General features: G+C 35.6%; 1 protein-coding gene across 1 annotated transcript; it reads right to left on the reverse strand.

Annotated features, from left to right (window-relative positions):
- Positions 1-5,820: 5,820 nt before the first annotated feature.
- On the reverse strand, positions 5,821-12,614 carry LOC120772782 (fork head domain-containing protein FD3). The gene is made up of 2 exons (XM_040101561.1): positions 11,482-12,614; positions 5,821-7,026 (listed from the first exon to the last, which is right to left on the reverse strand). The coding sequence occupies exons 1-2, from the start codon at positions 11,811-11,813 to the stop codon at positions 5,955-5,957; spliced, it is 1,404 nt and encodes a 467-aa protein (XP_039957495.1). The 5' UTR covers positions 11,814-12,614; the 3' UTR covers positions 5,821-5,954.
- Positions 12,615-14,008: the final 1,394 nt, after the last annotated feature.

Consider the following 14,008-nt stretch of genomic DNA (forward strand, 5'->3'; position numbering starts at 1 on the left):
TTACGAAAAAGTCTAAATATCATAAAATTATGTGAGGGTTATGCTTCAATTAGTCAACGACGCGAAACCAACAAACATTAAAGAATGTTAAGACCAGCCAATATGCACGGTTCAGGGAGATATACGCTTAATAGAACATCCGTTTAATATAGCTTTCGCCGTTTTTGAAATATTCTTAAGGGGGTATTCTGGTCCAGAAGCTTGAATTTCAGGTAATTTTTAAAGTGTCGTAAAAAAAAGGCAATTAATATTTTTGCTATCCATTTTTTTACTAGTTATTTGTTAATTTTAAAAGAGTACAGAAAAAAATTAAAAACTAAAAAAAGTAAAAAATTTCAAAAATTATGAGCTGACGAAGTGGGGGGTCTCTAAAAATTTCCACGTGACCATACCCATGATTTCAACCCTCCTAGTTATCTGAAACCAAAAAAAAAAGATTATTAATCTAAATAAATGTCGCAATGGCCGGAACTACGGAAAAGTGGGAAAAATTTTTTTCACAAAATGGCGACTGCCTGAAAAAAAGTTTTTTTGGATCACTTTTTCTGACTATTTCGAATTTTTTAAAAATAATAAAAGTAAAAATTTGGGGATGGGGCTAGTTCCAACTACAGACAAGCCTATAAAGAAGACTCTATAAAAATTTCAAGTAAATCGGTCCAGTAGAACCTGAGAAATCGTGGGTATCGTTCCGAAAAAATCAGTTTTGAGAAAAACACGTTTAAAGTTTCGCGTAGTCTTTGATTAGTTCCGGCCGAAACAGTTTGGATGCCGGATCAGAAAAATGCCTATATCTCCGAAAATAATTTGAATTTGGAAAAATCCTCTTGTATATGCCGGAATGGACATTATTTTTATTATTTTTTTATTAAATTTATTTATTTTTTTATTATTTTATTAGAAAACTGTAACGCGGACTGATTCGCGGAGTGAGTCCCTGAACACCGTTTATCTCTCTGTACAAAAGGACATTGCGTTGGCTGACGCAATTCAACAACCATTACACCTACTCGTTACCTTTTGTAATTCAGCAACATACACGCATTCAGGGCCACACTCGGCAGAGCCTTTAGCTCTCACCTCGCTCTCAGCTTTATTCGTTTAGTTACAGTTCACAGGCGTTGGAGAAACAAAAATGGATACGTAGAATTATCAAAAGTTGAGGAATCCTTCCGCTTTCCGAACGCAAAAGCTTTAAGTTCCTGCTGAAGCTCGTTTCTTGTTTTGATATTTGTTGTAAAAAGCAAACGCTGCAATCTGCTATCGAACTGCGCAGCATGCGCAAGAACGACAGACACAGCAATCTCCTCAGTGTTCATTGCCTTCCATCTTGACACAAGGGATGTTACCAGACGACTTCCATACAACGAAAGGCACTCGCCATCTTTTGGACGACCATTCAAAATGTGCATCAATGTGGCCGCTGAAGTCTCTGCACCCACGTAACGCTGCACGAACAAGTCTTTAAATTGCTGCCACGTTATGCCGGCAAAGCAAATTTGCGATAACCACTGCGAAGCGGCTCCTTCCAAAGACTTACTCAAAGACATGATGAGTGCACTACCCACTAAAGGATTTTCGGCTAAAATCATGTCGACCGTTGTACACCATGAATTTGGGTCAGCGCCAGCACAATCAGGATCAAACTTCGGAAGCGAAATGGCTTTTGTTTGCAAAGTTGCAGGTTTTTGCATTTCTTTAATTAGTTCCACGAAATTTTGATTTTGGGACTCCAACAGTGCACGCCAACAATCGTTTGGAATTTCTTTAGGCGGAATCGATCCCACTTCTGATGCCGGAATGGCCTCAGCAATTCCGTTGATATTCTGATTGCAAGCCATTAGTTTTATTATTTTTATTAAATTTATTTATTTTTTTTGTATTATTTTATTAGAAAACTGTAACGCGGACTGATTCGCGGAGTGAGTCCCTGAACACCGTTTATCTCTCTGTACCAAAGGACATTGCGTTGGCTGACGCAATTCAACAACCATTACACCTACTCGTTACCTTTTGTAATTCAGCAACATACACGCATTCAGGGCCACACTCGGCAGAGCCTTTAGCTCTCACCTCGCTCTCAGCTTTATTCGTTTAGTTACAGTTCACAGGCGTTGGAGAAACAAAAATGCAAAGGCTACTACGATCATAAATTCACACGAAGTTTATTAGAAATGAACAAGTACAACAGAGCAAAGTAAAAGTGAACTACTTATATTAAACTACAATTGTTACTGCGCCGACATATACATATTCTTGAATAGCTAAACTTTGAAAATATAAAAAAAAATCGATTTTTTTTTACATTTCTAGACCAAAATACCCCCTTAAACCAACTCAAAATCATAGTCGAATATAATTATCTATAAATAGGTATAGGTAGGCTATTTTGATACTGTTGCGACATGTCGCTACAGAGTATAATAGTTCTGTTCATCTAACAGTTGTTTGTATCACGTAAGACTAATCGAGATAGATATATGTACATATATTCATATATACATACAATATATAATGATCAGGATGACGAAACGAGTTGAAATACAGATGTTTGCCTGGCCGTCCGTCTGTGTATGCTGTCACTTGAGTAAAAATTGAGATATCGTAATGAAACTTGATACACGTGCTTCTTGGTAAAAAGGAAAAGGTAGGGACGAGTACCTAGATGAGCGTAATTGAGTCACTGTGATGCCAACAAAACGCCATTAAACGAAAACCTATAAAGTGCCATAAGGAAGCATTAAATTAAGACATAGAACTTTAATTTAGCTCAGAGGATTGAGGTAGCAAGGAGCTTCTTTGGGATGTGTGTCGAAAATGGGTTTAGTTTGATCAATACTTCCCCTAGTCATGGGGGCTAGTGTAAAGAACTTGAAAAATTGAGAAAGCATGTTTTTCTAATGACGACACATTTTTGTACTTAAAATGACAATAAGCGGATGAAAACTTGCCCTAGACTCAATATATCTACTAAACCGCACGTACATGAAGGTATTACCCCTTCTCTAATCTTTGCAAGCTGCAAAAGTCTGAAATGTTCGGTTATACCCGACTTAGCCCTTATTTACAGCTGTTGACAACTAATTAGCAACTCTACATAGTTTGAAGTAAATGATGTTATTATTTTACTTATTTTTACTGTTTTTTCACTAATTTTATTGAAACTTACGTTAAACTTAAAGTCTAATAGTAAACATTTTAATTAAAAATTATTTTTTTTTTTTGAAGATTTTAACAAAAATGTGTAGAATCAACGATTTGAGTGCGACAGCTAATTAGAAACGAAAATATTTTATAAGCAAAAAATACTGTTATTAAAAAAATTGCTTACTTTCAGTTAGTATTCTGTTACTTAACCCTTTTACTTTAATAGCGCTTCACATCATCAAAGAGGACATCCATATTTGTGATATTTTTGGTATCTACAGCGTTTTTGACATCAGGCCAGATGTGTTCTCTTCAGGCCACTCCAAAATATTCATGGAATTTTCAACAAAAAACACACAAAAGTCAACTTTCCCGTATGTTTTGGATTGTTATTTTGTTGGAATTTCCATATAACAGGCAAATTGCTCTTTAGTCCATGGCAGAATGACATTTTTTTGAATGTCGACGTATTTCTCCTTTTTTAAAATTACATCAATCGTATGTAGCGGACCTACACCATTCCAGGAATAACATTCCCACACCATGATTGATCCTTTACCATACTTCACTACGCGCGAAACATAGCGAGGATCAAATTCTTGATATATTGGTCGGCGAACATACCTTCGACCACCAGGATCTATGCGATTAATTTTGGTTACATCGCTCCAAGCAACATACTGCCGTTGATTTGTTGTCCAAGATCAATAAGAGTTGGAAAAGTCGAAGTGTTGTTAACTTTGAATTTTAGTCAAAAGTGGTTTCCTGGGTGCTGCCCTACCATGAAGTCCGAATTCGACCAAACGCCAAGCAATTGTACTCTTAGATAATTGGACATTGTATTCAGTGGAACTCTTTTTTGTGTCTCTTCGCGAGATAGTATTAATTCTGTCGTCTATTTCTGTTGAATATTTAAGATTTTTTCTTTGCGAATAACCTTGGAAATAGTTTTAAAATTCTGTATATGCTTAAGGGCATTGAAAACAATTTTTTGACCTGATTCAAAATTTCTTTGTACGTCTTCCAGATTGCCGAAGGTCAAAAATGTAACCAAGTAGGGCAGGTACACAGCTGCTGCTTTTTCTCATTAAAAAACTTTAATAATACATTTGAATATATTTAAACCACAACTTTGAAACACATCCTTACCATAAATCAATAATATTATTAGTAAAAATTAGCACCAGAAAGAATTTTAAGTGCTGTCACACTTAATTCACCTTCTTTATCGTAACGCATTTATTATTTGGGAACTTCGACTGCGTAACTACAAAACTGAGCGAATTTCGTAATACATAGAGTAACCCAAACAATGCAAGGCTTTTCTTCTTCTTCTTAATTGGCGTAGATTCCGCTTACGCGATTATAGCCGAGTTACAACAGCGCGCCGGTCGTTTCTTCTTTTCGCTACGTGGCGCCAATTGGATATTCCAAGCGTAGTCAGGTCCCTCTCCACCCGGTCCTTCCAACGGAGTGGAGGTCTTCCTCTCCCTCTGCTTCCCCCGGCGGGTACTGCGTCGACCACTTTCAGAGCTGGAGTGTTTTCATCCATTCGGACAACATGACCTAGCCAGCGTAGCCGCTGTCTTTTAATTCGCTGAACGCTGACCATAAATCTTTCGCAGAACTTTTCTCTCGAAATCTCGCAACGTCGACTCATCAGTTGTTGTCATCGTCCAGGCCTTTGCACTAGATAGCAGGACGGGAATTATGAGTGACTTATAGAGTTAGGTTTTTGATCACCGAGAGAGGACTTTACTTCTCAATTGCTTACTCAGTCTGAAGTAGCACCTGTTGGCAAGAGTTTTCCTGAGTTGGATTTCCAGGCTGACATTGTTGGTGGGGTTACGTGAGAGCCAAGTCGCGAGTGCGACGACTGTTTGTTTGATGACAGGAGATATTTCGTCTTGCCCTCGTTCACTGCCAGACCCATTTTCTGTGCTTCCTTATCCAGCCTGGAGAAAGCAGAACTAACGACGCGGGTGTTGAGGCCGATGATATGAATATCATCTTTTAGGAATATAAATAACGGTATACCAAAACATTTAATCATAATACTAATCAGCACCTAACAAAAAGGGAGCGTTTCTAATTAGCTGTCAACAGCTGTACTTGTTTATAAGTGTAAGTAACAAAATTTTTGATGTTTTACATTACAAAAATTATTATTGGAAAGCTAGATGGGCGCAAAACCATCTATAAAAATTGAGCAATGACAAAGAAAGGGCGGCATGTCGGTCAGTAATTCCAGCATTACGCGGAAGTATGACCTAAGCGCAAGCTACATGTAGACAGGAGAGATTCTAGCTTAGTTGTAGTTTAATTGGACGCTGTCACCGACGGACAGACATTAGGAAATCAATATGTTTCAATAGTAGGACAAAGTATTTCAATATTTTCTCAAACGTATAATATAACGTAGAGCTTTCTTCTGTTGAAAAAAAGTTAAGATGCCTTAAATTGCTATATAACAAGCAGTTAAGTACTCTCAATCAGATAACTCCTATTTGGGAATGAAATTTTAATTTTAAAACTGGATAGTTCGTTTATTTGTAAATTTCATTGATTTCATACTGATAAACTACCGTACAATTTACATAACACATTAATCAGTTTTGCGACATTCACATTTACATAATACTCAATTTCAAGAAATATACATTTTATTTTTAAAATTTACTGCATACATAAACATATTTGAGGTTGGAGTTTGTCGAAGCAAACATATCGTACATTTGTAGGTTAGAAAAATTTACATTGGTTGCGCTAAAATAGTGTTGTTTGTGTAATTTATAAGATACACATTTCTAACCACTGACTTCATCAACATTCCCAATTAACGTTTCGATGCGAAAATCTTTCGCATTGTTGTGCTTTGTGGACCTAACATTATCATAATCGAAAGGTATTATTGTTGGCTTGTAAGATTCCTCCTCGCTATACTTAATGGCCGGCAAAGCTGCTTCCTTAAGGCCCGCAAAGCTGTGATTGCTTTTATGCTGCTCTGCGAAGGTCGCGCCGGCTGTTGAGCTATTCGAAATTTCCGAGTTTTCAAATAGTAAAATGTACGGAGAAGTTCTTTTTAAATTGGCAGCACTGTCTTTTCCGACTTCTTCGCCTTCCAACTGCGGATCTAGTCTATTATTTGTACAAACGCTATCAATTGAGTCTGATATGTGGGAGTCATGTTCGTTGGAACTTTCGACATCGATTCTATCACAGGACAAATCATCGCTTTCATCAAACATATTGGACTCTTTGTATTGAAGTAAATTACTACAATCATTATTTTGCTCATCGATAAAACTTGCGGCCGATCCGACGACTGGGTGTATTCTAGTGTACTTGTCCTGAATAGTATCTTGCTTTTCGATATCGTCCATTACACTAAGGACGTTTGCGTTTTTTCTCATAAATGAAACATTTTGACAAATCGTGTCGAATTTTTCGTTGTTCTGATAGCCGAGGGCATCCGCACCTGCGAAAAAGTTGAACTTTTTCTCTTCCCGTCGCGCTGCATCGAAAACATCCGTTGGTGCATGCAACATATCGAAGCAATCACGATTATTGGCAAAATTTGCAACATTAAAATGAACTGGCACTAACGGAACCGGTTTTCTTATCCAAAATGGTGAAATCGATCCGAAAACAGCTGGAAAGGGGAATCTCTGCATAGCGGGCGGCCGTTTGTATCGCTTTCGTCTTCTTAGAAAACTTCCATTGTCGAACATATCTTCGGCTAGTGGATCCAATGTCCAGAAATTGCCTTTACCTGGGTTTCCAGGTTCGCGTGGAACTTTAATAAAACAATCATTTAGACTCAGATTGTGACGAATGGAGTTTTGCCAAGCAGGAAACTTCTCCTTATAGTATGCAAACCTGAAATGGCGTGTAAAATGTTAATTGTTTAAATATTAATATTTGTTTATTGATTTTATATTCTTGCAATGAAATTTAGAAACCGTGTTTTTCCAACAACGGCGCCTCTTTGTGCCTAAATGCGGTGAAAACTCTGCCTAGACCCCGTATAGCTTATTAACCTTATGCCCCTGAAGATATTTCCCTGCCTTTGATAGTTGCAAATGGAAAGAGTATGAACGGTTACACCCGAACTTAGCCTTTCCTAGATTTACCGTGCGATTCTGTACTGTGGCACTGTCTCAAGTCTCTAAATTTGAGATTTTGAGAGACAATTTTTTTTGAGACTTGAGACGATTTTGCTATTCTGTAAGTGACAGTCACAAAATCTATTACATTTCATTATTCAGAGATGTTTTTACACTTGAATGAAAATAAATATGTCGATAACAAATATTAAATTTTCTATAACATAGTCAAAAAACATAATTATCAATAAAAATAAAAATATATGTTGATTTTGTTTCATAATATTTACTAAATTTATGTAAAATTGATTTATTTTTAACCTTTTCGTGTTTGAGTTGCTTACAAAATAGAAAATAACTACAATCGATTAATATCTATGATGATCTCTATTCAGTATATTCAAAATGGCAGACAAGAGTTCTTTTTAGTTTTGTGACCTGCTAACTACCAGGTCTCAAGTTTGAGTCAATATTTTGAGACTAACGCTAGAGACTGTTTAGTGAATAGTAACTGGTCACAAATTGAGATTTTACCTCAAAATGTCTCAAATAGAGACTAGAGACTGGTTTCAGAATCCCGCTATTATTATACTCTCGCAACATGTTGCACATAATAGTTTTGTTAACTTATTGATTGTATGTATCACTGTGATACAGCACAAGTCTCTAAAATTGAGACTTTAAATTAGAGACAATTCTTGTGAGTTGGGACGATTTTGCAATTCAGTAAGTGAGAGTCACAAAAATGTCTCAATTGAGAACAAACAGGTATAATCAGCCCTTACATTTCATTAATTGAGAGTTGTATTGTATTTATACTTGAATGAAAGTAAATACACTCGTGGCCACGCAAACCTTACCACTCTAAATTTTCAAGTGTTGTGCATGTTTGACATCATTTTATAACGGTACTTTTTGCGGTATAGAAATTTTTTATTTAGAAAGAAGTTAGATGACATGTTATTAATCAAAAATATGAAAAATTAAAAACAAAACACATTCACCTATAGATAAATCAATTGAAGGATAGTGAGCTTTACAAAATGAGCTCGAAATGTAAGAGACTGACATGCGATGGAAAAATGCTATTTTTTATTTTTTTAATTTAATTTCATTTACACTATATTTGAAGTTAGTATTTTATTTTATTTTTTTAATTGAAACACGAAGTTTAGTAGGTGTATCACTTCAAAAACGATAAAATCGGCCGCTTTTGTATAAGCACAGTAAAGCTAATTTGTGTTTTACTCATTTAAAATAATAAATTACAAACTATAATTATAATTAAATAATATAATTTAGTTTACTTTTGCTTACTAAAAACATAAAAAAGACATCAAAATTGAAGAAAATCTCGAACGAACGTAAGAGTCCGAAAAAAATTTAAGAAAGTGTAGTGGTAAGGTTTGTGTGGCCACGAGTGTATGTCGATAACAAATACTAAATTTTCTATTAACTAGTCAAAAAGCTTAATTATCAATAAAAATATTTGCTTACAAAACGTAAAAAAAAGACATTCAAAATGGCAAACAAGCGTTTTTATTTAGTTTTGTTACCAAATACTAGATACTGTGTTGTGAACAGTCACAAATTGAGAATTTAGCTCAAAATGTCTCAAATAGTGACTTGAGACTGCTTAGAGAATTGCGCTATAAAACTGATCGAGATAGATATAGAGTTAAATTTACAAATATAAATGATCAGCATGACAAGAAGAGCTGAATTCTAAGTCACTTTTTGCTCGCTCGTCGTGCAAGCGATAAATTGAGTAAAAAAGATAACTTGAAGAAACTTGGTATGTATATTCTTTGACTCCCAACGTGGTTGGTACTGCAATGGGCAATATCGGACTACTGCCATTCGCCCCAATTGCCGTTCATCGAAAACCTTTAAAGTGCCATAACTAAGCCAGAAATTATGATAAAACAAGTGAGGAGGAGCTTAGTTCGGGTGTAACCGAACAAGAATCAAGCCGGGAAATTGTTTTAATGCTATGATAATTGTCGAAATCGGACCATAACTTTTGAAGAACCCAGACATCGAATAACTGGATCCCAGTGCATTTGACTGATTTTAGCTTCATTTTGTCATTTATAAGCTCACAGAATGCTACACTATAATTCGGTGAAACATTTAGTGACATAACTGAAGGATCAAATAAGCCACAAATAAATTTGTTACAACAGAGAGAACAGCATATGTATGTATTTTATGTACGGTAACTCTCATCCATAACCCAAGTATGCTGAATTTAACCCCCAAAAATTAAAAATAAATATTTCCGCGTCTGCTTAGTACGATGATGACCAATGTCTGGTAACTTGATTAAAAACTTGGAATTCCGCTCTTGTCGGTGTGATTTTTGAAGGTGTACTGAATCGAAAGTATATAATTGAGCGATCTAAGTTTTTTTTGTACAGTAACAATGCTGGTACAATAGAGATGACTCGCTGGCAAACTTTTGGCGTGGTAATCAAACAGCCGCTAAACACACACTAATTGATATATAGTAGGAGATCACATGGACAAATGCTGCATCAATCTGCGAAAAAAAAAACATTTATAAATTCGGTTTGTGCGCGAAGTTTAAGTGGATTAGTCCGAGTCAAATTTGATCTTGAGGTAAATACATGATACAAGCAGGTCTCATTTTTCCGGAGATATTAAATTTCATCTTAAAGTTGGAGGCGCAAATTGATTTCATCAATTGTCTCGCAGTATGTGGAGATGCTAGAACGGCCTGTTCTTGGAAAAGTTGTTCAATATAGCTTTTTTAGGTTTGTTAGATTTACTATATACTTTAAACCGATTAGCGGATGTGACCACGTCAAATTTTAAAAAGTTTTAAACCGCAGATGACAAACCATGATTTGGTGCCCGCTTAGCAACTTCAAAATATCTTGACTTGCGGCTAAGTTATAGCAATTTATAGCTGTTTTCTTTCCTTTTTCTTTTAATTGCCGTAAAACGATTAAAATTCGACCTATGGAATACCACTCAATTCTTCGTCGATATATTTATATATCGTTTGAAATGCCCCAACTTGGATGTTAAGCTGTGAGCTTGAATTTTTATCATATATTTCATTTCATTATATCATTTATATCATGTACCATGTTCACGGTATCGTAAAATTCACACAATTTTTTTTAGCACTTTTCAAATTTAATTGATGCCGTGTGAGCTTCGATTACAAGTTATCGAAAATGGTTCATGGTAGTCGAAAATTTCATGCACTAAACAGCCCCCCGCCCATATCGAAGAAATACGTTTCGTTATCCCATCTTCAAGAAATTGAATACACTGGTATAAAATTTTGAATGTACTAAACAATAATATGTGAATGAAAGAAATTTTCTTGTGATATCAAAACATATATTTAAAAATATAAATATGCGCTACATTTAGAGGAAATATTAATTAATATCGTCATATTATGAGTATCGTCAATGTTTGTCTTTCGGAACCAGAAGAAAAAAACTATTTCAGAACCGTTCAATTATTTTGAGCTTTGGTGAATCCTTGTCTTGTGAATCCTTGCCTTGATTTAAAAATGTTGGCTGAAATAAATGCCTTGTTGGGTTATCACGGAGTGAAAAACCATGTTTCAATGCGTCGCTTATCAAATCTTCATAAATTAACCGACAAACTAAAAGTTGCCTTTATTTTGTTGATCTTTTACTGGATCCTTTCCAAGGTCTTGTTTGAATATGAGTCTTGTTTGAATAAGTGAAACAATTAATAACGGAAGAAAATAATAACAACTATTTTGTTTTATTATTTCTTTGCCTTCGATTTCTTTGATTTGAGAAAAACAGCAGTTTCAAAAACCGCACTAGGGAGTGCTTTAGTTTTGATTAACACTCTGTATATTATGAGCGAAGGAAGCAACGCAAACTTACGTGTGTTCTAAGTCAAAGTCTAAGTCAATCTAAAGTTAACAAAACATTAATAACAAATTTGTTCAGCTATATATGCCATTTCTCTTCAGATTATAATATTTATTCTAGAAAATTAAAAGTAATATTCGATTTTTATACAATACTCTTTTTTTTAAGATAGCGAACGATAAGATTGATAAACATGGTTTTGAACCATAAGTTATCAGACAAAGAGTTCTGGAAGTCTTTTACAGACTATCGTTGTCAAAAGGAGCTTCTAACCCTTAATTGAAATTTTACTTTGCAATCTGGTCTATTACTTTAATTTGGGTTGTGTGGTTTCTTACCTTGACATTATAAAATCACAGATGCCACTTAGTGTGAGCTTTTTATGCGGCGATTGGAGGATGGCCATTGTGATCAGGGCAATGTATGAATAGGGCGGTTTGACCAGCGGTGCACATGTGGAATTGTCGTTGGTACTACTATTACTGCAACCACTGCTGGAGCCCGATTTTTCCTCCGCCAAATTAGCTGCAGATGTCATCGTTAACGGAGGTGAAATTGAGCGGTGTGTACTGGAGGCGGGTCTTAACTTTTGACGGGGCGGAGAAAGCTGCAGTCGACTGTGGTGATGGGCGTTGCTGCAACCAATTGCAGAATCCACTGAGGTATGCATACCCAATACTATATTTGTACGACAAAGAACTCAGGCGGACATTGGAGAGTTTAATTTAAATTTATTATTAATTACTTCTTTTTTAGATGAAACAATAACGGTTGCGTCTTTTAAGCGATTTAAATATAGTAATTTGGTTTTTATTATTCATATTCTTTGCACAATTTTCTTTGACTTTCTTTATATTCATTATTCTTTCTTCATTAATTTTTCACTTAATATTCATACTTGTAAGTTGCTGCATACATTTCGTCACAAATCTTATTTTTCTTTTAAGGCATACAACTCCTAAAGCAAATCAGTCACTTTCGAACTTTTGGAATTACAGTTTTTCGTAGGAACTAATTTGATTTGGCATACATATTTACATATTTTAAAATGTCATTTGCATTTGATTATATTTTATGTTTATTTCACCATTAAATGTTAATTTAATTTAAATTAGGGACGATTCGTTCGATTTCCGTTCAATTCAGTTCGACAGTTTCGGCGATAGTGTCGTCTCGACAAACCGTTAATAATGTCCGCCGCAAAATGTGTTTTAACTAGTATTAAAAGTAAACGTATCCGCCGCTTGTCTGATTTTACGCGAATCCTTTTAGCAAATGTTGCCTGAACTACAACGAAAACGAAACTTTTTCGCCAGACTCTTTTTTCTGGCTTTTCCTGCTGTTTTGCTTCACGCTTTACATAACCAAACATTTATTTATCACAAAACCACTGATGCTTCTATCAGCTTTTGTCAGCGTTCCGATGTTTATGCAGCTCGAATAATTCTGATTCCGTTTCGACTGCCGCGTCTGCCACGCTCCATCCTCAACTAACCATACCTTCCCCTGAACCATCGCCTACACCGTTGCCATTGTTACACTACTGCTACACGTGTACCGTAGAGAAGGAACGCATATGGTCATCGTGTGCGAATGAAAGAGCGAAGAGATATGCGGCACGTATGCGCGTGCACGTCAGACAAGTCGTAAGCTGCTATGTGTCAGGGGCGACGGGGTGAATAAAGAAATCACTCGAATAGGATGTGGCGTTCGTTATCATTTACACGATATGGCTCACATACACAACCACTCACACATACATACATATATTCCGTAGAAGTGAATGACAGAAGGGATGAAGGCTGAGATTGGGATGTAAACAAATATTTTGAAGATGTGCTTGGTATAAGCTCAGTGGAGAATAAACGCCGCAAACAAGGAAAAGGGCAATGACGGGCTACATCGAGTCGGACGAAACGAATGGGTGAATGTGTATGTGCACGTTTCATCACCTATGTTTGTGTGCAACAATAGCTAAACATTAGAAAATGGTGGCACACCAAAAGTAGATATTCGTATTGGTATTTGTATGACTGTGACTATGAGAATGAGAAATTTGTTATGTTTCTTCATTGTATGTTGTTTCAATATTGGGGTGATCTGATGAGATTCGCCAAATGGGAAGAGAGATTATTTTTGTTGTTTGGCTCGTTGGCATGATGATGTTATTGGCACTCAGCCTGGCTATGCACTTATGTATATACATACATACATATGTATGTATGTATGTGCATACATGCAATGGTATAAGTTAGCAAACACAATAAACAAAATTGGTGTACAGTACACGAATACCTTTGAAGATTGACGTGTTTTTCACTTAATAATTTTTCATTATGTCGAACACATCAAGTACGTATGTACATATGTACATCATGCCGCTTTATCAATATGTCTATGTGTACATTAGTAGTATGGTAGTATATGTATGTATGTATGTACATTACCACATATGCATATACCAAATTAAATATACGTCGCATTTATGAATGTATGTACATACATACATATCTACGTACATACATATGTATCTGCGATTGTGTATAAGTGGTACCTCAAACTTTCGGGTATAAATAATTGGAAAATGTAATAAATTACTTATTTTTACGTGTCTCCTTGCGAATAAATCTTTAAATTCGAATATTGCAAGCATTATTAAAAATTGTATAGAAAATATCGCAATAAGTAATAAATACGCAAAACAGATCAATTAAGTACTAATTTTCTTTGTAGCGTTGGAACTCATGTATAACTTTTGTTTCGTTACTTGTCTGTTAGGCAATGGATTAGAATAGCAAATGGAGGAAGTTTACATCAAAGTACCACAGGAAGACTTTGTGGGAATTCTGTTTAAGATGGGTGCTA

The sequence above is a fragment of the Bactrocera tryoni genome, chromosome 3 (genome assembly GCF_016617805.1).
Source record: "Bactrocera tryoni isolate S06 chromosome 3, CSIRO_BtryS06_freeze2, whole genome shotgun sequence".
In the NCBI taxonomy this organism is placed as follows: domain Eukaryota; kingdom Metazoa; phylum Arthropoda; class Insecta; order Diptera; family Tephritidae; genus Bactrocera; species Bactrocera tryoni.

What these genes read in the sequence shown, in the direction of transcription:
- LOC120772782 (XM_040101561.1), bottom strand. Translation starts at nt 11,813, where the DNA reads ATGCATACCTCAGTGGATTCTGCAATTGGTTGCAGCAACGCCCATCAC. An exon ending in TGTGATTTTATAATGTCAAG is followed by an intron (nt 7,027 to 11,481) that starts GTAAGAAACCAC and finishes ACGCCATTTCAG; the next exon opens with GTTTGCATACTATAAGGAGA.